The sequence below is a fragment of the Castanea sativa genome, chromosome 8 (genome assembly GCF_040712315.1).
Source record: "Castanea sativa cultivar Marrone di Chiusa Pesio chromosome 8, ASM4071231v1".
In the NCBI taxonomy this organism is placed as follows: domain Eukaryota; kingdom Viridiplantae; phylum Streptophyta; class Magnoliopsida; order Fagales; family Fagaceae; genus Castanea; species Castanea sativa.
In genome coordinates, this window is record NC_134020.1 from 48687252 (window position 1) to 48715197 (window position 27946).

At 34.9% G+C, this 27946-nt stretch overlaps 3 protein-coding genes and 1 pseudogene across 3 annotated transcripts; 3 read left to right on the forward strand and 1 right to left on the reverse strand.

Annotated features, from left to right (window-relative positions):
• Positions 1-623: 623 nt before the first annotated feature.
• LOC142607332 (putative cytokinin riboside 5'-monophosphate phosphoribohydrolase LOGL1) lies at positions 624-6121 on the forward strand. The gene is made up of 7 exons (XM_075778781.1): positions 624-888; positions 1002-1099; positions 1289-1319; positions 1391-1490; positions 1658-1728; positions 4163-4306; positions 5788-6121. Exons 1-7 carry the CDS (start codon positions 793-795, stop codon positions 5863-5865), a joined length of 618 nt encoding a protein of 205 aa, XP_075634896.1. The 5' UTR covers positions 624-792; the 3' UTR covers positions 5866-6121.
• A 1984-nt stretch (positions 6122-8105) lies between these two features.
• On the reverse strand, positions 8106-10316 carry LOC142607330 (uncharacterized). Its single transcript, XM_075778779.1, has one exon. The coding sequence runs from the start codon at positions 9995-9997 to the stop codon at positions 8315-8317; it is 1683 nt and encodes a 560-aa protein (XP_075634894.1). The 5' UTR covers positions 9998-10316; the 3' UTR covers positions 8106-8314.
• Positions 10317-16398: 6082 nt separating this feature from the next.
• LOC142606467 (uncharacterized) lies at positions 16399-19845 on the forward strand. Its single transcript, XM_075777813.1, has 5 exons — positions 16399-17493; positions 17710-17805; positions 17887-18063; positions 18623-18889; positions 19114-19845. The coding sequence occupies exons 1-5, from the start codon at positions 16399-16401 to the stop codon at positions 19843-19845; spliced, it is 2367 nt and encodes a 788-aa protein (XP_075633928.1).
• Positions 19846-21545: 1700 nt separating this feature from the next.
• Positions 21546-25975, forward strand: LOC142607039 (protochlorophyllide-dependent translocon component 52, chloroplastic-like; annotated as a pseudogene).
• Positions 25976-27946: the final 1971 nt, after the last annotated feature.

Below are 27946 nucleotides of genomic sequence, written 5' to 3' on the forward strand. Positions count from 1 at the left end.
TTTAGATAAATGTAAAAATTAACTAAAATAGTATAGTGATCACTATACCAAAGAATGCAATGAAACCTATAACTAGTAACAAAAATAAGCTAAATAGTAAAATAAATTGATAAAATAAATCATGCCAAACGTGCACGTAATAGTGGAGTTCATTAATAAATTTTTAGTACGGTAAGGATTTACTATTTATGTGAGAAAATAATGTATGAGATGGTTACATGATCAAAGGCAATTAGATGAAAACATCCCACGGTTTACCAATAAAATTAAGAGAATATACATATTATTGTTCTTCCACTTCAATGGGAGTGCCTAGGGACAACATGAGCAGCACCCAAAAAAAAAGCTGCGTGGAAGAAGTGACCTTTTATGTGATACAAAACTAATCAACTAGCCACCAAACACAGACACCTAATTGGATTTTGAAAATCCAAGGAAAGATGAACCTGCCCCCTGAATCACAAAGAGGTGATGAATAGTGTATATTATTGGTGCACCCACCAAATTAAAACAAATCTGATATAGAAAACAAAAGGTGGAAAAGAAAGAGAGAATAGACTTTGACTCAAAAAAAACTTTCATACATATATATGGGCCATGAACAACATGTCTCACGTGTCACGCACGTCCTACACCTAGCATTGGATTGTTTTAATATTAAAATAATATTGTCATATTTATGTATATGTGATATATCAATGTGTAGAGATGTGTAGAGGACTTAATTGTATTGTATAGTGAATATATGTTTTCTGTAGTTTTTAGGACTTTGGAGTGAAGAGAGAAATTAAGATGGGTAAGTTCAAAAGGGTCTGTGTCTTTTGTGGAAGTAATTCAGGAAATAGAAAGATATTTGGTGATGCAGCTCTTGATCTTGGAAGAGAATTGGTATGTACTCTCTCTCTCTCTCTCTCTCTCTCTCTCTCTCTCTCTCTCTTATATACACACACCAACACCACATAGGTGGGGTTTCAAAGATTCATTTGAGGGTTTATTTGCAGGTGGAGAAGAAGATGGATTTGGTGTATGGAGGAGGGAGTGTTGGGCTGATGGGGTTGGTTTCTCAAACAGTTTTTAATGGTGGATGTCATGTTCTAGGGTAAGGAATTCAATGGGGGAAGCAAATGAGTATTAAACTTTTACAGTAATATTTCTTTGATGAAGTATATGAAAGCCTCTTTCTAGTGCATATACATCCATTTACATAGACCAAGAAATTTGGTCCAATTCATGTATTCATGCACATCTTGTTTTTGTTCTAACTTTTCTTTCTTTCCTTTTTGGTTAGAGTTATCCCAAATGCACTTGTTCCACTTGAGGTACATGAACACGAACATCTCTCTCAATCTCTCTCGTGTGGATGTGATTACTAATTATGACTTGCTCTCAGATATCTGGCCATGCAGTGGGAGAAGTGTTGATTGTATCAGATATGCACGAAAGAAAGGCTGAAATGGCTCGTCGAGCTGATGCTTTTGTTGCTCTTCCTGGTATGCAAATATATGTTATTTAGAAAAGAAGAAATATTTTGTACTATAATATAAAAATTTATTTTTGGTTAGTATTTTATACATATATACTGAGGATTTCATTTTTTTAAGATAATATTGATGCAACCTTTTGATTTTTTTTTTCTTTCCTATATATAAATGTGAAGGAGGTTATGGTACTATGGAAGAGTTGCTTGAGATAATAGCCTGGTCCCAGCTTGGCATCCATGACAAACCAGTAAGTTAAATTGCCTATGCATGTTTTTTATTTTACCTGAAAGGACAAGTTGCAAATTAATAGTGCTTCCCCAAGCATTATACTATCTAGAAAACACTAATTTTTTGTACATTTAGAGTTCCAAAAGTTTCCTCAATTTAATTTATTGACAATTTCTAAACTTGGCTTCCAGCAGCTGAGTCATATTTTTCATCATCCAATACATCGCAATTAAAGTGATCATCCACATGTTTTTTAAGTTAATAATTTATTTCAAAAACATTTGACTTGTTTAAATTACTTAATAAGCTATTTAAATATTATATATATATATATATATATATATATTTGTGGTTTTGGTCATTTAAAAATTGTCATGTAATTCAAATCAATTTGGGAAAAAAAATCAAAAAGTCTGTACACTGCTTCAAAGGAATGCAGCAAAGCACTAAGCAACCCTAGCTAGCTAGAGAACTTGATGAATGATTAGTTTTCTTAATTAGTTGTAATGACCTACGCTAATAGCGATAGCATGCATTAAACTATTTATTTCCCTCAGAGTCCAAGAAAGGGTAATATTGATGTTATAATGGCCAAAGGAATCTTCCCTGCTGCCCATCCAACTTATATATTTTAAATTAATTTTCTTCTGAAGTATAAGTAATTAATTACACTCAAGTCACATTGCTTGTAGTTTTATGATTTGGAATATTTGCAGTGGAAGTTTTGATATATCTAGATTTGATTTATTCATTTAAGAAAACGAAAGTGTGGTTCACATTGAGAGTATTATTTTGGTGTTTGTTAGGATGCAACTTGAAGTTAGAGATTCATTTAATAGAACTACATGCAGATTTCGAGAAAAATATTATGGTTAGTTGGTTTAAAAAATATCAATGTTTAGTACTTGACATCGCTGGTTGTAGTCCTTTTCCTTATTATTTCTCTTGCTTAAATGTAATTCGGTTTTGACCAAGATCAATCATGCCAATTTTTCTTTTTCTTTTTTGTTTAATATTTATTTTCACCTTCTCTCCCTTGTCATCTCCCTTTTTTTTTTCTTAAATAGTAACACAACTTCTATCCTTGATTTTGAGAAGAGTTACATTCCAAAGGTTTTGGGTTCATTGACTCAGCCAAAACAAATTATGTTTATCATTATTCTTTGTGATATATCACTAAACATGTTTAAGTAAGTTGATCACTCACCCTATCCAACTTGATATTTTGCTACTCCTAGTTCAAGTTATAACCTATTGATCCCAGTAACATGGTTTTAGCTCAACTAAGAAAAGATTAAGAAATGTTCCCTTTTTATTTTTTGCACAACCCCATAATATTTGAACATCCATTTATAATTATGAAAGTATTCCTTGATTAAAGTAGGAGAAAATGGTATCAGAAATACAATTTCTCAAATAATAAATGCTTTTTGAACATTTCAATCCTGTTTAATATTCCTTTCATCAGAAGATTTAGCAATTTATACTTAAAACACCCAAAATTCATTTTAATTGTTTGACCCAAAAAAAAGTTTTTTCTTAGATACTTTTGAGTCCATTTGAATTAGCTTGTTTTTGTTAGCTTATTTTGTTTAAAAAGTAATTTGGGATCTTGGAAAAGTATAGTTTTACTTTTATAATAATAAAACAATAGTGAAACTTTTAAGATTTTTACATAAGTTGGCTGTGAACATAAACAAAAAATTAAAGTTAAATTTTGCTTGAGGGCAGGGTGTTGGGCATTGGGGTTCAATCTTATATTAGCTCCAAACTTTGCCAAGTAAATGCCTCATAACTCAAGAGTGCTTGACTCATTAAGTAGAGAAGAAGCCATATATAATTTTATTTTATTTTCTTAAAAAAGAAAAGAAATCCATGGGAGTTGACATTTTGATTTTGGAAACCATTGATAGTTTCTAATGCCTCTCCGAATCCCAATTTTATAATTAAAAAAACTTTTAATTTCTTAATCAGTCAAACCAACTTGGGCAATAAGTGTATAGCAGTATGTGGTTAATAGCTAGATCTGGCCCCCAAACTTGACAGCTATCCAATTGTGACAACAATTGCAATGAAGTAGACTTAACACCCATTTTTAGGTCCACACTTAACCTAATCTTTCTTTGACAATATGGTTTTATAGTATCTTTAGAGCCAAAATTAAGAGTTAATGGTGTCTTCATTGTCACAGCAATCACCTTCATGCAATGTATGTATCAAAATTTTAAATAAGAAAAAAAAATTGATGTACACATCAAGGAAAAGTCGGTGAGAATGCTATTTCAGTAAAAAAACAATAACAGTTCAAGGAAAAAGAAAAAAGGAACCTTGACTTTAATGGTTATTTACCCTGAGTTGTGACCCTTTTTTTTTTGGACCCTTTTTAGCCACATGTTACAAACTTACAAGTTTGACAAACAAATTTGAATTTTCATATTTGGTTGCTAAAACAGGTAGGTCTCTTGAATATTGATGGATATTATGATTGCTTGCTGGGATTGTTTGACAAAGGAGTGGAAGAAGGATTTATTAATCCACCTGCTAGGAATATTGTCATATCTGCACAAACTTCTCGAGAGCTGCTACAGAAGATGGAGGTACAAATATACTTGTACATTGATTAATGACATAAAAACTAATACAAATTTTGTATTTTGATAAAATTGCATAAGTATATTCCGTCAGTGCTGGAATAGATGACAAAAAGAAGAAAATATTGAGGGAATAATAAGAAAATACCATTGGAGGCTATATGCAAAAACAACAACAACAAAAAAACCTTAATCCCATAACTTTGGGATCAATATGAGTACTTAACAATCTAATAGGAATCGAACACATGTATTCTTTTTCGCCATTCTATTCTACCCTATCTAATATCATACTTTTTGTCACATTACTGAATTTGTCAATTTTTTTTTATTACTTTATCAATATTAATTCGGGTCTTCCTCTACCCCCTTCCTGTTCCCTCAACTTAAATCAAATCATTCTTTTTGTCATTAACGCATTAGTCATTCTCCTTTACTCATGACTATCTTAAGCGACTTCCCCCCATTTTTAAACAAATTTTTATGAACAAATTTCTTTCATATCATGAGTTACAAATTCCTTTACTCATGAGCTACAAATTTTTAAACAAATTTCTTCATTTCATATCATATCTTTCATGGTATTTATACTTATTTTTCTTAACATTCTCATTTTAATTACACTTATTTTATGAACATATTGCTTCTAAATAGCTCAATATTAAATACCATAGAGTATAACTTTTCTTATAAATTTTGTTTTAACTTAATAAGTTTTCTACAATCACACAATAGTTCTAATGTACTCCTCCACTTTATCTATCTTAATCTTATGATATGATTCACATTTTTTTCAATCTCCCCATCATTATGATTTGTTAATCCAAAACATCAAAAATAGTTACTTTTTGGTATTTTTAACCAACAAGCTTACAACTCTTTTATCTTTGATTCCACTTTTACTAAACTTATGCTCTATATAATTTTTTTATTCATATTTCACATTAAAACCTTTCAATTCTAAAAAATTCTTTGAATTTCCAACTTGGTGTTGACTCCCCTTCGAGTTTCATCCACTTTTAGTTTCATTTAGTTTATTTTTTTATTTTTTTATTTTTTGGTTGAGATAGTTAGATAGTGGAGGAGAGGAAGAGGAGGTTCAAACCACAAATATGAGACACCATAAAAAATAAAAATAAAAACTTCATCTTGAATTGATTAAATGAAATAGGTTAATTCATAGTGAGGCATTTATATATAGGCTCGCCAATTCTTAGGTGTACTGTATGGCTGACCATGGCAGAATCTAGGTCACCTTCAAAGCTTGAGATTTATTAAAGCTCCAAGACCATTCTCTTGACAAAATGAAAGGGTCAATGACAGTATATATTACTTCGAATTGGATTTTTTTTTCTTACATTGTAAAATCAACCAAAGGTATTGAGCAGGCAAAACATGATTGTACTTGTAGCATTTTATCATATATGATAAACACAAAGCATTTCTCTTGTATCAATTGGTTCTTGAAGTCAGACATGTTTCTACAGGAATATATACCCGTGCATGATCAAGTAGCACCAAAACAAAGTTGGAACATAGAGGGAAACCAGAACGGAAGTTTGTAGCTCTTCACTTTTGTTTGCCATCCAAGAATGAAATGGGCCTTATTTACAACAACACCATATTTCTAAAAGGCTGTTGGCATTGCGCGTGCAAGCGGACAAAGATTCACAAGAGAGAATTGATATTCCAAATGGATAGGGGGTGCTACTTGTTCACAAAGAACCTTTCTTGATTTGTGCGTTGATAGACTGACTTCACAAAATGAATATTTATATTTTCCTGAAAAAGGAATAAATATAGTATAGCTTCAACATGCCACTGCAGGTGAATATGTGGTTTTTTTTTTTTTTTTTTTTTCCCGAGTGAATGTTTTTGATATAGCAGTGGGATTGACACAGCAGAATCAAACCATTATAAGCAGACAATCACAGGTTGATCAAATCAATTGGATTTTGGAACATTGCTGCTTGTGCTGTTGTGCATGATATAATTTAGCTTCAGGCTACTCATTAGCAAGAGTATGCACAAGTCAGATTGGGTCGAGATGGAGCATTTTTTCAACCCAACTTAAGCTTGTCAGGTTAAGAAAATTCCCAACCCAATCCAATCCAATCGATTACATGTGTAGAAACCAACAGTTAGGTTTGGTTGGATTTGTGGGTTATGTTTACATGTTTCACACCTCGTAAAAAATTGAACTTTCATTAATTATTTAGTTACTTTTTTTATAATAAACTATTACAATTCACATAATAATGTAAAAATTATATTCCTAATTTTCAAATTCATCAAAACTAATTCTTAAAATACCAAAATGAATCAAACAAAACAAATAAAAATAAGAATAAGAATAATAAAATAAACTTCTACATAGTGGGTTGGGTTTGGTCGAAAAGGTTGAAAAATTATCAACCAAAACCAAACCCAACCTAACTTGAGATTCAAAATAAAATTCCAACCCAACCCAAGGCATCGGGTTGGGTTGAGTTGGGTCAATTTTGTCACCTTAGTAGGTTGGATACACACCCTTGACATCAGTGTAAAATGCTATTGGCTCTTGCTGCAATGGAACCCATACAGTCACCACTAAAATTAGGGGGAAGATGTTAATATGTTATGCTTTGATGCATGGATTTGAATCCCATGTTGCTCATTAATTAAGAAACCTATTCCTCAAACACAGAAATCTTAAACGAATCGACCAACATGGACATTATGTTTGATACACACCAAAATATATTGAAATATAGACACAAATACATGAATTGTAACCACAAGCCAAATGGGAAAAAACTACCCTACTTCCAGTTGCACAGGAAAAAGAAGCACCTTTAGCTTGGAGTATCATTCCATCTAAGAGATAAATTCCCATGTGCATGCTATAAATAAAAAGCTTCATTTGCTAGCGGAAATATCATTTGTACAGTTTCCTCTTCCCCTGATTTTCCCTTTTTCCCCATCTCTTTCGCAAAATTAAGACCATTAGCACAACATTCTCAGGAAGCAACAGTTAAACAGGTAGCAGTGCAGTTCCATAGCTGATTCAGGTTTCAATTTCAGTGACCAAAGCAAGACAAGTTTTGGGTTTGAGCAATTATGGATGCAGTGGAAGGTTGTAAGACAGTTATTCTTCTACCATTTGCCAAAAACAGGGAAGAAAACCACTGGGCACTTCCATATATTTAAATGGAGATAGAGACATAGACACCTCAAAAAGCAAAAGAGCAAAATCATGGTTCCTCTAATTAGATAAAGACAAACAAAACATGCCTCTATCTTGCAAGTTCTGATCAAGGAGGAAATCCACATATGCATGCTAAGAGGAACAAATACTTTCATTGCAATAAGAAAAATGCATTTGCACAGGTTGCCTTTTCTATTTATTATATATTTTTTAAATAGTAATTTTTCATCCTATATGGGTAAGCTACAACTGGGAAGGCTTATTATGAAACTATATAAGTAGCCATCTATCACCTTCAGATAGCAACACCACATTAAGGAGATGGCAGTGCATTCAAACAGCTGTTTCAGGCCTGAGTGATAATACAGTTCTGTTTCACTGACCAGTGCAATAAGAGTCATGCAATTCAATTTACAAGGGTCCCAGGAAATCTTTCTTTCTTACATTAGCAATTTACACCACCAGTCCATCCTTAATTCCCAACTGGTCAGCATGTTCACATATGAATCTTTAAATGCAACAGAAGAGTCACAAAGAAAAAGAATTCATTTACTCGTGGAAGATAACAACTGATAATACTTACACAAGAATAAAAAGATAAAAACTCAACAGCTGGTATTGAAAAAAATTAGAGTGCACATTTCAATAAGTTGAATCTATGGTACACATATGGGCTAGTCATAGAGAAGGTTCATCAATACAATAAAAGAACATTAAAATACAAAGAAACCTGAATTGACTCAGAAGTATCATTCTGAAACTGAATCAAAGAAGTAAGAGCATGATTCAATTCAAGTAATAATGCATTAGGGTATTATCCAACCTGTTCAGCAAGTATTAATTCCATCCTTGCAATCTTTGGTCAAATTGTAGAAGGTTTCCACACGTGTCTTTGCCCTATAAAGGACCTCAGTATCCACCTCAACTCTCATGTACCCATCAAACTCAACTGGTCTTCCATTATTTAGAATCATCGTCTCATTGTACCACTCACTTTTATTTCCCCACAATTCCTTGTAATCATCAAGCAAATGGACCTTATACTGAGACCTCAATTTATCGAAATAATTGTAAAATGGTTCATTCGTGGCTACATACAGATTCCTCCAAGGCTGAATAATCTCTTTAAGCTTCGCAAGGATTGCGTCAGGGGATGTATCAGAATTCAAATGAGGCCAAAGCTCTTTATTCTGTGCCTTCTCCCCTCGAACTACATGAACCGCATCAAAATCCCAGTCCAGATTCCCACTGATTTCTGAAACAATGTTCATCAATCTCTTTGATTTCCAAATAGCATGCCATGGCCTCTGGATGTAGTTTGCAGCCTGCCCTTCACATACTCTATACCAATAATTCTCCGGCTCTGGAGCATCAAACTGCCTCCATATTACTGTGTTCTTATCTTTCTTGAGTTGCATCGGTGTCATCTTATGGCTCACAACCTTCCTAACAGGCAGTTTCCTCTTATGGCTCCGATCCCATTTCTTCCAACCTTTCAAAAACACATCCTCTTCCACAATTGATGCCACCTCCTTAAGATGCTCAAAATCAAAATAGTACCGAAAATCCTTTCCCTCCTCATCTTTATTACTTGGATTATAAGTTGCTGCCAAGCACATATTCAAATCCATCACAAACGTCCTATTCAAATACATAGCCTCCCCTAAACCACACAAGAAACTCCAAAGGTAATGATTCATTCCCTTACAGTAATCCCCTCCACGCGAATAGTACAAGTACTTCCCTTTTCTAAAATTCATCTCTGACCCCAAACTTGGGATCGTGTCATTGATCTCCTCATCCTGGACAGGTGGGGCAATCTTAGGACTGCTTGGTCTGCCCTTCGTGGCATTATTGATTCTACTCCTAGACCGTCGGGCATTAATACCCGAATGCCACCCACCCGCATGCACCACTTTATATGTACAATTCTCTCCAACCCCAAGCCTAAACCTCCTAAAATCCCTATACTTCCTCCAAGACTTCTCTTTTTTATTCCGAAACCTCCAAGACACATCACACTCTTCCTCTTTTGACCCATTAACTGGAGTCTGATAATCCACAAACACAATGGACTTAAAAACCCTCAAATTGAACTTCTCAACCGCAAGCAAAACCTGGGGATCAGAACAGTTCAAGACCCGTGATTCATCACAACCCGAATTAGATTTCAGTGTCAAATTGGCAATTCTCTCTTCAGTTTTCGCAATCACCGCCTCGGTGATTGAGACCCCCACCGGCCCAGAAGCCGGTGACTCTGCCTTCCCAAAAGTCAAATCTTCCCCAGTTTTGAGGATAGAATTGTCATTTTGGAAAGTGGCATTCTCAGATTCAGTGAAAAGCTTGGTCAGAGCCGGAGCAGACTCAAGCCATGGATCTGGAGGCTGGTAAGTGATGGCAATTACTGTAATTATAAGTACAAAGAACACAAACACTGAGAAACACAGATTGCTTATCAGTTTTATTAGGTTTTGCCCAATGGGCTCAGTGCTTGGATTTGAGTCTTTCATGGGGTTTTAATTTTTTCTCCACTCTTTAATGAAAAAAAAAAAAAACCCAAATACCCTTTTCAGTTTTTTGATTCAGTGAGCAATCAGATCTTGAAACTAGTGCAAGAATGAAATAAAGTTTGGAACTTTAAGTGGAAAAGAGAGAAGTTGGGTTAGGGTTTTCACTTACAGCTGAAAATGGAGATCTGATGGGTCTTTGGCAGAGATGACTTTGATTACACACTTGTGGAGTGTGGATGTTTGGTATGTTATGGAGATCTGTCTGCTTGTATTTTCGTTTGGAGTATGTAGTATGTTAAGAAGCCAAGCTGTCAAAGTAAAGAGTGTGTGTTGGATTGTCTGCATCAGTTGGTGAAAGTGGTTTAGCATAAGCAATGCCATGTCAGCATGATAATTGTTTACGTTTTTTTTTTTCCATTTTTTTTTTTTTGTCAATAGATAAACAGTCCCAAAAATATATATATATATATATATGGACAAAATTTAGTTACAAAATCAGTTGTAATTTTATATTACAAACTCACTCAATATCTTTTTATTGGAAGTAAATTTTGACAAATCCACTATTGGATTACATCTTCTTCTTATATCCTTCATATTTGCAAAATTTCAAGAAAATTAAAGATCAATAGTTATATTATCAATACATTTTTAAATTACAAGTTTTTGTAATTTAAAATTATGCATAAAATATATGTTTATAGATTATATAGTAAATAATATCCGATTGATATAAAATTTGACATATGTATTAAGAGCGTAAAGAACATGCAATTTAACGGTTAGATTTTCAAAACATGCAGTAATATTTATTTTATTGAGTGAGTTCGTAGATTAAGGTTACAACCAATTTTGTAGCTAAATTTTTCCCTATATATATATATATATATATATATATATATATATATATATATATATATATATATATAAACTCAAACTTTATATTTCACTGTAATTCATTTCAGTCCTCTAAATTTTAAATTTATTCAATTTATGTTTCTCCATTAAATTCCGTTAATTTTTCTCCAAAAAAATATTCCTTTAAATTTTTTTAATTCTAGAAAATATTTTTCAATGATTAATTGAATTTTTTAATTTAAAAATTTTGAAGAAAAAATTTAAAATTTTGGACAATTAATCGTAACATTTCACAAAAGTTGAGGGAGAAATCTTAATTAAATAAACTTGAAACTTAAAGAACTGAAATGAACAAAAACAAAATTAAATGACTAAAATAAATTCTAATGAAACTTAGAGAATAAATTTTGCATTAGTTTTTTTTTAGTGTAAATTCTACTAACATACCCTGAGGTTTGGGTTAATACCAACTAAGGTCTAAGACATTCCAAAATTGACCAATTTAGTCCATAAAGACTATTTAGTCCCTAAACACCACTAAACAACATTGGCCTCCATTAGTTTTTCTCTCTTCTCTCTGTCTCTCTCTGTTACTCTTCCCTCTTCACTCCTCCCTCACTCTCCCTCTCCTCGGCCCAGCCACAACCACTTCTCAGATCAGCCACAACAAAATTTTACTACCCATATCAAAACCAAGCCAAATCTACCCCAACAATATCCAAATTCTCCAACACATAGAAAACTCACCACCACATCAAAACCCAAAACCACCCCCATTGCAAATCCATTCCATATTGGAACCCATCACCACCACTGGCAACAAAACCCAACCAAACCCACATCAATAAAACCCAAACCCAAAAATTCCAATCACCACTTGTAACCCACAACCACCTCATTGCAAATCCACCCTAGATCGAAATCCATAACCACCTCCATTTCAAATCCACCCCAAATCGGACCCACCACCACCACCACCTTTAACAACCATCGACCACAAAACCCAAATAAAAAAACTCAAACCCACAACAAACCCACTACAGATCGGAATCCACCACCACCAAAGAACCCACAACAAACCAGAACCCGTCATCGGCAACCAACAACCATCATAACCACAATCCACAACCAATCCAAACCACCAAACCCATGCACCACTGCCACTACTAGAAAGAAGAAAGAGATAAATGAAAAGGGTGAGACAAAGAGAGGAGTTTAGGTCAGGTTGGAGAGAGAGAGGCCTGAGGGAAAAGAAGAGCAGAGAGGTTAGGACTTAGGATTAGCAAAAAAAAAGAGCAGAGAGGTTAGAGGGAGAGAAGAATGAAAGAGGTAGAGAGAGAGAGCAGAGACCTGTTACCTTTGAGAAAGAAAAAAAAATTAAAATGACTAACGAATGCTAACGGGGCTAGGGATAAAAATGTCTCTAGGACTAATTGTTAATTGGATATGGTTTTTTTTTTTTTTTTGAGAAACGACAAAAAAGAAAGACACAAAAAAAAGACCATATCCAATTAACAATTAAAGGATCCAGATGGCAATTATTCCCTGCAGTTAATTGGATATGGTCTTTGGACATTCGGCCAAAAATCAAGCTTTTTGTTTAGAAAGGCTTTGCTCTCTGATTCATTGTTAAAGAATTGCTACATGGGTTATCTCTGATTCATCCCGATCTGGATCCTACGATCCTACGATTTTACGATCTCATCTGCTCAAAACGATTAAGATCTTTCAAGGATCTTTGCGATCGTTCAAGATCGATAGGATCACACGATTTTGACGATCCCAAACGATTTTTATTTCTTGTAATGTTTTTAAATTTAATAAATTGCTCAGTTGGACTTAAATGAAAAATAAAATCCCAATAGACCAAATTTTTCAACTCTAATGTAGAGAGTGTGCCAGTTGGATCCGAATAAAAAATATTCCAATAGAGTGTCATGTTTTGAGATTTTTGACCTCTTTAAATGATGCTTATAAATGAATATAGTGATGTATGGTAATTATATTAATGAATGTATAATTTATGTGATTATTTAACATACAAATGTTTATTTTTTTTGTTTTTTTCTCAAATAATATAGGATCTTACGATTTACGATCCGATCCTACGATCCACGATCTCACCTACCTCCTACGATCCTACGTAGGATCTCGATTTTGACAACCTTGATGCTAGCAGCTTGACCACCATGCCTGGCACCCTCCTTTCACTAAGGAGCCTTTTTCCATTTTGGCATCTGGAACCTCTGGTTACAAAGATACAATTCTGTGTTCAATTCATTTTAAGACCTTCAACAGAGCATTAGAGTATTCTCTTAGATCCCCCAACCAAGAGTTAGGCATTGCTTTAGGGAGGCTAACATGTGTGTTGATGCACCGACCAAAAAAGGGAACTAAACTACATCATGATTTTGTATCTTGTGATATAACCCATGTGGATGTCTGTATGGTTGATCTATTTTAATATTTCAAAAAAAATTATGATCTTAAAAAAAATGTTACTTCTCGTGAGACGAACCATCAAGGTTTAACAAAATTTCATTCAAATAATGATAGTCACGCACTCCTTATTATACATTTACTGTATACACACTTCTTACTAAACATTCACCGTACACACATCTCATAGACTAAAATCATGTTTTGAAAACACGATTTCAATTAAAATTGTATTTTTTTTTCCCCAAAAGTTTAACAATTAAAACATGATTCAAAATGAAGTGTGTAATAAGATTTTTCACATTCCAAAATAGGCATGACAAGCAAGGTGTCTAATTTATGTGGAACGTTGAACATAAAGATCAACTAGCCATCCTTCTCAGGGGAATATTATACCTTGTACCAGGTATATACAACATATCTCTCATAGCAAGCAGACGAGATCCACTTGCAATGACAAAAATGTTGCATATTCTCGCTGCATGGTATACTTTCTCTTCATAGGGATGTAATACAACCCCCCATTGACACTCACCCCTATTGACACTTATCCCTATCTGAGGGGGTTATTACATGCATCCGGTACATGTATCCCCCTCTCAGAGCCTTCATAGTGACGGTACTAAAAGATTTAGCTTTTCGCACCTCAAAAAAACTATTTTATCTATTTTTCCAACTTATTTTATAATACACCAAACATAAAAAATTCTATTTTTTAGTACTTCATGTATATAAATAATTCATTAAAATAATTAAAAAAACAACAACCACAAAAACTGCCACAACCCACCGCAAATGAAAAAAAAAAAACCACTAGCCACCGCCGCTACCAACCACAACAACCCACCATCATAGCCACAAGCGACTGCCACAACCGAACCCAAACCTAAAGCTAGGGGTGTGTAGCCAACCTGCCAAAACTGACCCGACCTAACCCAACCCGCCAGGTTGGGTCAGTTTGTAGGGTTTGGTGGGTTGGGTTGGGTTATAAAATTTTTATTGATAGCAGGTCGGGTTGGGTTTAGGTCTTAAAATTTCAAACCCGTCAAACCCGACCCGACCCACCCACCCATATTTTTAATATATATATATATTTAAAATATATTAAATAATTAATAATTTTTTTAAATAAATAGATCTTCCTATTCTATATAAAAGCCAATTAGTTCACACAAACCCTAGTAAATTACTATTATTATTTAATCATTAGTATTGTTTGTCTTTAAGAAGTTACATTGATACTAATCTTTAGGTTTTTTAAATATATTTATATTTATATTTTTTTCTACTCAATTTAATAATAATAAAAAATTGTACAACTCATGGGTTCAACCCGACCCAATTTGACCCATGTGGGTTGGGTTGGGTTGGGTTGAATTTTTTTTTAACCTACCATGGTGGGTTGGTCAAAAAATTCCCTTAACTCGACCCATGCACACCTTTACCTATGGCCAAAGCCAAAATTAATTGCCACCACCATCACAGCCAAAATACACAAAACCATACTGAAAATCAATCACCACCACCAAACCCACAAAGATGGAGAGATAGAGAAAGGAGAAAGGAGAAGAGAGAAGAGAGAAAGAAAGAAAGAAATGGAAAAAAAAAAAAAAAAAAGAAAAAGAAAGAACCGGTGATGAGAGAGCGAGAGAGAGGAGCAATGAAAAAGAAAGAAGAAAAAAAAAAAGGAGGGAAAGAGAGGAGAAGCCCAAGAGAAAAAAGAAAAATGAAAAAAGGGAGAGGAGACAAACAAGAGAAAGTGTGAAAAATTAAGAAAGAAATATATATATATATATATATATATATATATATATATATATTTGATAATAGAAAAAACAAATATTATTTGATATTTGTGAGTTGCACTAGACTGTAGCTCAATTGCTAGACTACAGCTCATTGGTGGCTATATATATAGATTCCTCCAAAGCTAAATAATTTCTTTAAGCTTCACAAGGATTGCATTAGGGAATAGCACCATCAATGTTGCTTTATTTTTGTTAGGTGAGTTGTTAAAAATAACAATTTGACTGTCAAAGACAAGAGAGTGTATCATCAACTGCTACACCAATGCAGCTTAGCTTGCCACATAGTGCAGCAGCTAGTGCACCAAGTGTTGTAGCATCAGCTGCCACACCAATGCAGCCTAGCATGCCACACAGTGCAGAAAACAGTGCAGTAGCTCGTGCATTAGTGTTACCTAGACAAGCACTTGACCAAGCAAGACAAGCACATCAGTTACTAGCTAACGTAGGAGCAGATGAAACACCAGCTGCTACACCAGTGCAGCTCAGCTTGCCACATAGTGCAGCAGCTAGGAGCAGATGAAACTCAGATTGAAGCTTCAAGTAATAATCCTGAGGTCATATCTTGTACTATAGAGTTGAAGACAGTAAAGAAATGTGCAATTTCATCTAAACGACAATGTAGCTTATCTGATATGTGTACAAAAACAGTGGGTCATTTTGTTTGTTAGTTTGGTTAGTTAGTCAGGGACGTGTAAGAGTTTGTTAAGTTTGTTGAGTCATGTTCACATGTGCATCCTTCTGTTAAGTTAGTTATAGAACAGAGTTTGGTTTATTTTCTTATATATATTTGTATAGCTATTGATTCAATGATTGAGAGAATCATTTTTCAGTTTTCATCAAAATCAACTTTCTCATATGGTATCAGAGCAAACTTCTAGATACTTCTATTTCTAGGGTTCATCAGATCAAATTTGGGGATATGTCAAATTTCTCGTTCATCATTGTTGATTTCTTCAAGCTTTTTCCTATCCTCCATTGTTACTTTCTTCGAGCTTTTCTTTTTCTTCAATGGCAGAAGCAACAGCTACTAATGCTTCCACCACTGAATCTTCATCTTCTTTGCAAGATTCATATAGCCTCAATAACCCTCTGTTTTTGCATCCTGGAGAATTTCCAGTAGTTCTTCTCACTTCTCAACCATTGTTTGGGGGAGAGAACTATCCTGCTTGGGCAAGATCAGTGAGAAAATCATTGATTGCCAAGAACAAGCTTGGGTTTATAGATGGATCTTTAACTATTTCATCTCCATTGGTGAATTCACCAATTGCTACTTAAGCTTGGATTCGTGCGGACAATATGGTTGGTACTTGGATTATCAATTCTGTCTCACCAAAGCTCCAAGCTAGTATCATATACAGAGACATTGCTCTTGAGATTTGGACTGATCTCAGAGACACGCTTAGTCAAAGGAATGGCACAAAGGTCTTCAATATCCAGAAGCAAATCGTTGAGATTCATCAGGGACAGCAATCACTCACTGATTATTCCACTCAGCTCAAAGTCTTATGGGATAAACTTCAGAATCTTAGTCCATTTCCCCAATGTACTTGTGGACAATGTGTGTGTAGTATCAATCAAAGGTTGAAGAGTTTTCAAGCTAAAGAGTCCACAATGAAATTTCTTATGGGAGTGAATGATTCCTTTTCCCAAGTGAGAACACAGATCTTGCTCATGGATCCATTGCCTTCTATCAATAAGGCTCACTCCTTGTTCATCCAAGAAGAGATGCAAAGGTCTGTGCACAATGCTATTAGAGTTGAATCCACTGCCTTAGTTGCCAAGAACTCAAGAAACAACTTCAAAGGCAAAGAAAGGCCTTTATGTACTCATTGTGTAAACCTAGGCCACACTGTGGACAAATGTTATAAGCTGCATGGTTTCCCACCAGGTTTCAAGTTCAAGAACAATAAAAATGCAACTGCTCGTCAAGTTTCATCCAATCTTGAATTAATTCAAGGCAATGCCCTTGCTAGGGTTACTGATTTTGCCTCATCTATGCATGTATCTCAGGCTCTAGCCTTCACTCATGATCAATACCAGCAGCTTCTGACCTTGATTGGTTCATGTTCTACTCAACAATCCTTTAAAAGTCAAGAACTTCATGCTGCGAATTCTGTGACTTGTCCCTCAAATGTTGTTGTAGGTAATTCCATTAACTTCAAGCATTCTGTCTTTTCTGCTAAAATATTTAATAGAAGAGCTTATGATCTTCATACATGGGTCATTGATACGGGTGCAAGTGATCATATAGTATGTTCCATTCAATTGTTAACTTCTTATACTGAAATTTTACATACTGTGGTTGAATTGCTTAATGGCGAAGCAGCCATTGTTACACCCATTGGTACCATTCAACTCTCATCTCACATTACTCTCACCAATGTTCTTTGTGTACCCTCTTTTACCTTTAACCTTCTGCCAGTCGGTGCCTTAACTAAATCTCAATCTATATGCTTGTTTTTTTTTTTGTCAAACCTATGCTTTATGCAAGACCTTACATGTTGGAGCACGATTGGAATGGGGAAAACGCATGATGGTTTATACTTGTTGCAAGATTCAAGCTAGTCTCAAGCCACTGCATCTCTTTCTGATTTCCTTTCCAAGCAGAATTTCAAGTGCTTCTCAACTGTTTGTTCTTCTTCTCTTTCCACGAATGTGTTTTCACTTTGGCATTCAAGGCTTAGGCACCACTCTGATGTCAAGGTTTAATCTTTGAGCATTACTTTGCCTTTTCTTAAGAATTGTTGTAATAAACCCTATACTGTTTGTCCTTTGGAAAAACAGAAGAGAATTCCTTTTCCTTTCAATAATAATAAGTGTGCTCATCATTTTGATCTTGTTCATATGGATGTTTGGGGTCCTTTTTCTGTTTTAACATTTGATGGTCACAAGTATTTTCTTATTGTTGTGGATGATGCTTCTAGAGCAACTTGGGTTTTCTTGCTAAAAGCTAAATCTAAGGTTAGACCACTTATTGTGTCTTTATATAACATGATTCTTACTAAATTTGAAACCAAGATTAAATCCATTAGATCTGATAATGCCTTAGAATTTGGCTTTCATGATTTTTACAGTTCTAAGGAAATTGTTCATCAATTGAGTTGTGCTTACACTCCACAACAAAATTCAGTTGTGGAGAGAAAGTATTAACACATACTTGCTACTGGTAGGGCATTACAGATTCAATCCAATGTTCCTCTCTCTTTTTGGGGTGACTGTGTTCTTACTGCAGTGTATTTGATCAACAGACTTCCATCTCCTTTTCTTAATCATAAGACACCTTTTGAACTTCTTTTCCACAAGCTTCCTTCATATTCACATCTTAGAACTTTTGGTTGCTTATGTTATGCTACTAATCTCACTCCTCATAAACACAAATTCACTCCTAGAGCCAGGAAGTGTGTTTTTCTAGGCTATCCCTTCAATGTCAAGGGTTATAAACTCTTTGACCTTGATTCTCACACTATTTTTCTGTCTAGAGATGTTGTGTTTTATGAGTCCATTTTTCCTTTTGCTTCAGCTACTTCTCCTAAGTGTGATGATCTCATTCCTTTACCTATTTTCCCTTCACCTTCTTCCTCTACTTCTCTTGCCTTTCTCTACTCCTTCTTCTCTGCCTATTTCTGATGACACCATTGTCCAAATTCATCAAGATTTTGATGAGGACATTCAAGACTTTCCTGATGCACATGATGCTCCTAATGCATCTGATTGGCCTATTGTTCTTAGGAGGTCTACCAGACCTACTAAACCACCTTCTTACCTTGAGGCTTATCCTTGTAATCAAGTCACATAAGCTCCCATTCCAAGGTCCTCCACTCCTATTTCAGGTACTTCCCATCGCTTTCATTCCTATTTGCCTTATACTAACCGTCTTCTCCATACAAGCGTTTTTGTTGTGCTTTATCTTCCATCATTGAACCTACCTTTTATCACCAAGCTGTTGGTAACCCCAAGTAGCTGGAAACCATGGATGCTAAAATTTAAGCTTTAGAAGCTAATAATACATAGACTGTTACTTCCTTGCCACACGGTAAAAAGCCCATAGATTGTACGTGGGTGTATAGGGTGAAGTACAAATCTGATGGTTCTATTGAAAGGTATAAGGTTAGATTGGTTACTAAGGGTTTCTCCCAAAAAGAGGGGCTAGATTACATTGATACATTCTCACTTGTTGCTAAAATGGTGTCTGTTAAGGTTGTGCTTGTTGTTGCTGTTGTGAAAGGCTGGTTTCTCAGTCAGCTTGATGTTAATAATGCATTTCTCCATGGAGATTTGCATAAGGAGGTCTATATGTCACTTCCACCAGGCCTTCACAGCAAGGGGGAGCAACCTCAATTGGTTTGTAAGCTCAATAAATCACTCTATGACCTTAAACAGGCATCTAGAATGTGGTTTTCTAAGTTCTCAACTGCCTTAATTGATCTTGGTTTTGTTCAGTCTAAGGCAAATTACTCATTGTTTACCAAACAGCAAGGAGATTCCTTCATTATGTTATTGGTTTATGTTGATGATATTCTGATTGCAAGCAATGATCAAAAGGGAGTTGAGGAGTTTAAGGTCTTATTAGACCAGAAGTTTAAGCTCAAAGATTTAGGGGACTTGAGATATTTTCTTGGTTTGGAGATAGCTAGAACAAATATGGGCAATTCCTTGTACCAAAGGAAATATGCTCTAGAGATCTTGGAAGATGCTGGTCTACTAGGTGCAAACCATCTAAAGTTTCTATGGATCCCACTTTAAAGCTTAGCAAACATGAAGGTGATCTGTTAAATGACCCAAGTCAATATAGAAGGTTGGTAGGGAGACTATTATACTTAACTATTACCAGGCCTGACATCACATTTGCAGTCCACAAGCTCAGTTAGTTTATGGCAAAGCCAAGAAAGCCTCACTATGCAACAGCACTTAAGGTTCTTCATTATCTTAAAAATGAACTAGGGAAAGGAGTTTTCTTTTCTGCACAATCAGAATTTCATGTCAAAGGATTCAATGATGCAAACTGGGCATCATGTCCAGACACAAGGAGATCTGTCACGGGAGATTGCATTTTCCTTGGGGATTCATTGATTTCTTGGAAATCAAAGAAGCAAACTACTGTGCCAAGGTCTTCAGCTGAGGCAAAGTATAGGGCCATGGTTGTGGCAACTTGTGAACTTGTGTGGATTCTTTATTTGCTAAGAGATTTGCAGATTAGGCATGATAGGGAGGCATTGCTATTTTGTGACAGCCAATCAACCTTGCACATAGGGTCCAATCCAATTTTTCATGAAAGGACTAAGCACATAGAGATTGATTGTCATATTGTAAGGGATAAAGTGTTGGCTAAGGTGATTAAATTGAATCATGTGAGAACACACTGCCAGCTAGTAGATTTGTTAACTAAGGCTTTTGGTTATAAACAATTCTCTGAATTGGTATCCAAGATGGGACTGCTTAATGTCCATTCTTTCTCAGTCCATCTTGAGGGGGAATGTCAAAGACAAGAGAGTGTATCATAAACTGCTACACCAGTGCAGCTCAACTTGCCACATAGTGCAGCAGCTAGTGCACCGGGTGCTTAAGCATCAGCTGCCACACCAATGCAGCCCAGCATGCCACACAATGCAGCAGACAGTGCAGCAGCTCGTGCATCAGTGTTACCTAGACAAAACTTGACCAAGCAAGACAAGCACATCAGTTACTAGCTGATGTAGGAGCAGATGAAACACCAGCTGCTACACTAGTGCGGCTCAGCTTGCCAAATAGTGCAGCAGCTAGGAGCAGATGAAACTCAGATTGAAGCTTCAAGTAGTAATCTAGAGGTCTTATCTTGTACTACAGAGTTGAAGACACTAAAGAAATGTGCAATTTCATCTAAACGACAATGTAGCTTATCTGATATGTGTACAAAAACTGTGGGTCGTTTTGTTTGTTAGTTTGGTTAGTTTAGTCAGGCACGTGTAAAGTTTGTTAAGTTTGTTGAGTCCTGTTCACGCGTGTATCCTTGTGTTAAGTTAGTTATAGAACAGAGTTTGGTTTCTTTTCTTATATATATTTGTATAGCTATTGATTCAAATGATTGAGAGAATCATTTTTCAGTTCTCATCAAAATCAACTTTCTCATATCGACAATTTAGCACCATTACTGTGTGAGAGGGGAGACATGCACAGGATGATTGTAAATTTTTTCCTATCTGAGCGGGTGCGGGTTGTTGTCTTGTACCCACCGCCCTTACTTTTTTTTTTTAAGAATCCACCACCGCCCTTACATGATTGGGGTTGTTCGCGTATAATAAAATAAAAATTCCTAGCAATGGCATGTTGTTGATTCAGTTTCAAAGACACAAGCAGGGCCAGCGTGATACACGTTCACCCACCCACTATTCCTACTAAATCAATAGCAAGAATATTCTAATAAAGTTTTCAACTTTTTATGTTCAACAACTCAGGCCTCAAGTTCAATCCACCATTATAATAAAGTTTTGAACGGCCTCACTTTTCTCACTTTTCTTTAGTTTGAGCTGTGAAAGAAGTAGCCATGGAAGCTCTCAGAGCTTCCTCAGTTCCTTCTTTTCACATCCGAACAGCAATTGATAAAACCGAATTGAGAAGGCCCATGTTCTTAAATTTTCATTCCAATCCAACACCCAGTTCGACTCTCTCATTAGTCCACAAAAAACAATCCAAATTCAAGGTTTTTAACGCCATATCATCCACGGTTTCAACAGAACCCACAAACGCACCTGAGCCAGTGCTTGAAACTCACAGTCAAGGTGAGAAATTTGATTGGTATTCACAATGGTACCCTGTTATGCCAATCTGTGACCTGGACAAGAGGAGGCCACATGCAAAAAAGGTGATAGGTCTTGATGTGGTTGTGTGGTGGGATAGGAATGAGGAAACTTGGAAAGTGTTTGATGATAGGTGTCCTCATAGGTTGGCTCCATTATCTGAAGGGAGGATTGACCAGTGGGGCAGGTTGCAGTGTGTGTACCATGGTTGGTGTTTTAATGGTTCTGGCAACTGCAAGTTCATCCCTCAAGCAAATCCTGATGGCCCTCCGGTAAAAACTCTTGAATTCAAATATCCCATGTTAAGAACTTGGGATCAATATTTTGCAAATGCTTTTGCATGTGTTCTCATTCCTTCAATATATTTGGATAGGATTCTTGTCACATATGAATGGAAAACTTGGTATCTGTTACATTTTATCCAATGTTAGGCTGTGACAAGATTCCAAATTTCGATGCTTTGTCAGTACTTCTCATTCCCTCCAAAGAACAATCAGGGAAGTAAAGAAGAAACTTTGAGATTGGATCTTTCTATTGTTTGCAAAATTGGCCAAGAGCCTTGTAGCTTTACTGTTTGGCACCTCCTAGTGTTTCCAAGACATCTAGTCTCTCCCCTTCCATTGTAACTATCAAATTATTGTTTGCATAATAGAAATAGTTATATTTGCATGTGGCTTTTCCTCCTTTATATGACCTCAAGACATAACACAAACAATCAAAACTGATATAATCATGTCTGGTTGATCGTTATATTTTTCTGCTTCATCTTGTATACTTTTCATCCATTTTTGAATGTTTATCTTATTTTATTTCCTTGTATAAATAGAAGGAACAGAGTATGTCAATGTTTTTGCAGGAATTTTTTACAATAGCAGATGGAATTTGGTTATGGGATTTTATCATGTAATTTCAAGTTGAAGCTAGAGGATCGTACAAGTACGATATCAATTGGCCAATGCAATTGGTGAATAACCTTTCCAAATAATTATGCAGGTGCACACAGCCAAGAAAGCGTGTGTAGCTGTTTATCCAAGTACTTTGCAGAACAACATAGTTTGGTTTTGGCCAAACTTGGATCCTCGATACAAAGATATTCTTGTGGAGAAGAAACCCCCCTACATCCCAGAAATAGATGATCCTTCATATACTAACTTAATGGGAAATAGAGATATTCCTTATGGGTATGATCTGCCACTATCTTCTGAAAAAAACCTGTTATCCTGGAAAACATAGATTCAATTTTTTCTACTCGTGTAACTATATCTGGCCTTTTTTCCAGCTATATGTAATGTAACTTTTAGGCACCTGTAATGCTGAAGGACGAAGTATTAATATTTTCTAATTTCATTTTGGAAAATTCATAAGAAAGTTCATATCTTTTTGACTGATTGCAAATGGTTTATTCTTCCTTTTTAATTGGAATAAATATTGTATGCAAATGTGCATCACTAAAAGTTGGGCACCTGTATTTGGGTTTTGCTTTTTCTTTTTATATCTTACCTCCTTTCTCTTAGCAGATCTGATTGGGAATATATTGATTTTGTAATTTGAGATTTGAGATATTGATTGAGAATCTTATGGATCCTGCTCATGTTCCTTATGCGCATCATGGAATAATGGAAATTCTACCATCCAAAAACAGATAAGTTTTGAATAATCCTTATGTTCTGCCAATAAGTTTTGTTGTCTTTTATTTATGACTGAAACCAAGTTACCTTCACAGTGAAGGCTGATAGAGAGGGGGGCACACCACTTGACTTTATGATTGAAAAGTTAGACATCAATGGGTTCAATACAGTTCAGTTTCAGGAATGGAACAGAAGCAAATTTATTGCCCCATACCTGTTTTGTGCATGTCTTAAGCCTGAGGATCAAGCTAATGGATCTGAATCATCAGCTGGAACCAGAAAGGTTATCTATTAGATTGATTAATCTTTTATACATAGATGATAAACAAAATTCTTGGTTAATTCTTATTTATGCATTTCATTTTTCGTTCCTTGGTACTTCTATTTATGTAAATCTTGGTTGTTGCAGGATACATCTGTGCAGCAGGAATTCTTTTTTAATTTTTTTTTGTGTTCCAGTTAGTCCAGGGAGTAGCAGATTGATATGGAGCTTCCCTCGAAATTTTGGTCATTGGATCGATAAAGTTGTGCCACGATGGATTTTTCATATGGGACAAAACCTGGTCATAGACTCTGATTTATATCTTCTTCACATAGAGGTGACTCCCATCTCATTGTATGTTATTGCAAGTTTCTTTTTTTAATCTAGGTAACTGGTTTATTCCATTATACATCACTATCGTTGTTGACGAGTTACCATCGAAGTTAATGGTATAGGTTCACCAATGGGTTCTGCTATTTTAAAAGATAACAATGTAAATATTATTCTCAATATGGTACAAACCCAACTTCTAAGGTTTCCAATTTTATTTTGAGAGTGAAAGAGAAAAGACACTGAACAACAACCATATATCCTGTGCTTCTTTCATATGTATGCATATGATACTTCATTGATTAAACTATGTAGGATCTTCAATGTCTCGATTTAGTTATTATTTTTCTTGTTTTTGATATTAAATTAACTAAGTTTTGAATTAGAATTTGGAAATATTTACTAGGTGGCACTTGTAGCTTGCAAAAGCACATTCCAGATCTATCTTGTTTCATAGATTATTGCTTAAGCCTTAAAGCATAACAGCATTTCTTTACTATAATTATTTTCTAAACACCGCACAGAGATGGTTCAATTTTTTAGAACTTTCTTTCCATGTAAATGATTAATGATTCTAATATAACTTCTTTTTTTTTTTTTTTTTTCTCTGAAATGTAACTTTTTGTATGATAGAGTAGAAATTGCTCCCTACATATTTCCACCAGAAAATAGTGATTTACCCTGCAGTGATGTGTAGTTTTTTTTTTTCCAACCAAAGCTTTAGTCTTTACTCAAGTCTCCTGCCAGAAGAGAAGCAAATTGGTTGTGACAGTTGTTCTTTAAATGTATTATATCACATACTGGTCACAAAAATTGAGATTCAGAATAACATTGCATTACATTTTAGTAGTAGTATCTGACTCCTGAGTTCTTTCTATAGGAACGTAAGATATTGGTCCTGCCAATTGGCAGAAAGCTTGTTTTGTGCCAACAAAATCAGATGCCCTTGTGATTGGATTTAGAAAATGGATAAACAAATATGCTGGCGGTCAAGTTGATTGGAGAGGCAAGTACAGTGGAGCTCTTCCCCCAACTCCTCCTAGAGAGCAGCTAATGGACAGGTGATTCATACAACTACCAATGCGGATTCAAGCTAGAATTTGATACTTTTTTTTATTATCTAGAAATAGTATCATTTTTAAGAACATTATACAACAGCATGATAGATTTTTCTAGATGCATCATGCATAGAATAAATAGATAAATCTGTTTCTTGTTATTGGCAAGAGATCATGTGCAAACTTCACTTACATCAACAGCTTACAGAGTTAAACTGTCATAATACCTTGAGGCTTCTTTCTTTTTCTGCCTGTGGAAAGCCAAGGACACTGGAAATTATGGTGTAGTTTGAGGCCTTTGAGAAGATTCAGGAAATTTCTAATCTGACCAGTACACGCATATTCCTCCTTTTATGTGGTGTCTCATAGCACTACTTGTTTCATAATTCATTTATGAGAACTGGTTCATAGAAATTATCTTTCACAATCTTTTTCAGGTACTGGTCCCATGTGGTGAACTGCCCTAGTTGCAGTGCAGCATACAAAGGTTTCAATGTACTTGAAGTTGTCCTCCGAGTAGTTTCTGTTGCTGCAATTGCGATTGCTGCTGCAGCCAAGCAGGGTGCAATCTCAGCAGCTGCAAGAACCACGATGGTTTTGATGGCAGTACTATTCTATGCATCTTCAAGATGGTTGGCTCGCTTCATCTACAGAAACTTCCATTACCATGACTACGATCATGCTTTTCGCTGATGATGCTATTCTAACTTACTGTCCAACCTTAAAACACCCTATTCAATGGTGTAAATATGGCTTCAGCATAAATGTGTGTACAATAAAGATTAATGAAACTAGCATAAAGAAAAATATGACATTCCTGGTGTTTATGTGTTTATAACTTGCTTAATACTCACCAAGAATTCTTGTAGTAATGACATTACCTAATTATTACCCAATAAGGAGAACTATGGTTCGATCCCCCTTTCCTTTTTCTTATTTTAAGCAAAAAAATTGATTAGTTTTCACTTCTTCCATTGGTGTGTGAGTGATGCGGTTATTTTTAAAAAGTGATAATATAAAATGGAAATAATGAAAAAAAAAATGAAGAGTGAATATATATTTTATTGAAATAAAATTCAACGTGACTATTCTGAATTCTCAAATGTAATTGGAAAAAAAAAAATCCTTTGGCAAAAACAAAATTCTATCTATTACACCTTTAAGACTTTATTTTTTAGATTTAACTACTCTGTCAAATAACATGACAGTTTGTAATTTGTACGTATTGAAAGTGAAACATGTTTCAAATATTCTTAAATGCCCTGACAAGCAAAGTGCCAAATCCATGCAAAGGATTGAAACTTTGAACACAAAGTGCCACCATCGACCTTGGAGAGCATGGCTGCCAATTTAGTTTCAAAACCGCAAGCAGAGCCAGTGAGCCACAGCCACACATTCACGTTTCACATTAGTATTTCGGCTTAATTAGAGGTGCTTGATTCATTTGGGGGCGCAACGCAAAAACTAATATTAAGCCCTTATATATTTATTTATTTTTAACTCAAAAAAATACCACCGCACACTCTTAATGCGATGATCACTTCACAAGTATAAGTGCTTGTGGGGTGTGGGAGCAAGGGCTGGAGTTCAAGTATTTAGGAGTGAACTTCACACACTTATACACTTAGATTATGTTAAAGTATAAATTAAATATTACTTAAACTCTATTATTTTATTTTATATGCAAAATTATTATTAATTAACATGAACTACGTAAAAAAAAGTTTTTATAAAGTTTATAGATACAAAAAATTTGACAAATCTTTTCACACCTATTGATGTGATAGGTTAATAGTGGTAAGAAAAAAAAATGATATTAGTGGTGGACTTAAATAAGAACCAGTAAAAGTTATCAACTCAACTATTGTAAAAAATGTTGTGAACTTTTTTTTTTTGTGCATTGCTTTCTTTTTATTTTTTGAGAAGTGTTACATCTACAATATTTTTCACAACAAATCTTAGATGTTAAATTGTTACTAATTCTAATTTGAACCTACTATTAAAATTATTTGTTTTCCCGTCAATAACAGCCTGTAACAATTTATTACTTAAGATTTTTTTGTAAGAATATTATGAAAAATGTTGTGGACATAACATTTTTCTCTTCTTCTTTATTTTCTTTCATTTGATAAAAAAAATTATTTTATTTGTTAGCTAATATTTAGGCTTAATTAATTAAAAAAAATAACCTTATTGGTTAAAATTTGGAAGCCTTTTTCCACGTGAGACCTTAAGTGAAAGCATCAACTGCATCTACTTAGGATGGGCACTGTACTTAATTATCAACACAAATAATTCAGTAGCTACTACAATTTCTAACAAAGCTTTCTACATTTTTTTTTTAATTACTCAACAAGTCAGAGCCTTAAGTTCAGTCACAAACTTCCACCAATCTAACAAAGTTTTGAACAGCCTCAAGTTTCTCACTTTTCTTTAGTTTTGAGCTGTGAAAGAAGCAGCCATGGAAGTTCTGAAAGCTTCCTCTTTTCCTTCACTTCACATGCACGTACCACACTTCATAAAACCCAATTCATTCGGGAACCTTTTTTCATTTTTTGGGCATTTCGAACCCCTGGTTACAAAGAAACAATTTTGTGTTCAATTCATTTTAGGACCTTCGGCAGAGCATCAGAATATTCTCTTAGGATCTTCCAATCAATAGTTCGGCATTGCTTTAGATAGGCTAATAGTGTGTTGATGCACCGACAAAAAAGGGAACTAAACTACGTCAGAATTTTGTATCTTTTGATATAACCCCACGTGGATATTTGTATGGTTAATCTCTTTTAATAT

What these genes read in the sequence shown, in the direction of transcription:
- LOC142607332 (XM_075778781.1), top strand. Translation starts at nt 793, where the DNA reads ATGGGTAAGTTCAAAAGGGTCTGTGTCTTTTGTGGAAGTAATTCAGGA. An exon ending in TTGATCTTGGAAGAGAATTG is followed by an intron (nt 889 to 1,001) that starts GTATGTACTCTC and finishes GTTTATTTGCAG; the next exon opens with GTGGAGAAGAAGATGGATTT. An exon ending in TTGGCATCCATGACAAACCA is followed by an intron (nt 1,729 to 4,162) that starts GTAAGTTAAATT and finishes TTGCTAAAACAG; the next exon opens with GTAGGTCTCTTGAATATTGA.
- LOC142607330 (XM_075778779.1), bottom strand. Translation starts at nt 9,997, where the DNA reads ATGAAAGACTCAAATCCAAGCACTGAGCCCATTGGGCAAAACCTAATA.
- LOC142606467 (XM_075777813.1), top strand. Translation starts at nt 16,399, where the DNA reads ATGGTTGGTACTTGGATTATCAATTCTGTCTCACCAAAGCTCCAAGCT. An exon ending in GGCACCACTCTGATGTCAAG is followed by an intron (nt 17,806 to 17,886) that starts GTTTAATCTTTG and finishes TTGGAAAAACAG; the next exon opens with AAGAGAATTCCTTTTCCTTT. An exon ending in TGCTAAAAGCTAAATCTAAG is followed by an intron (nt 18,064 to 18,622) that starts GTTAGACCACTT and finishes CTTTTGCTTCAG; the next exon opens with CTACTTCTCCTAAGTGTGAT.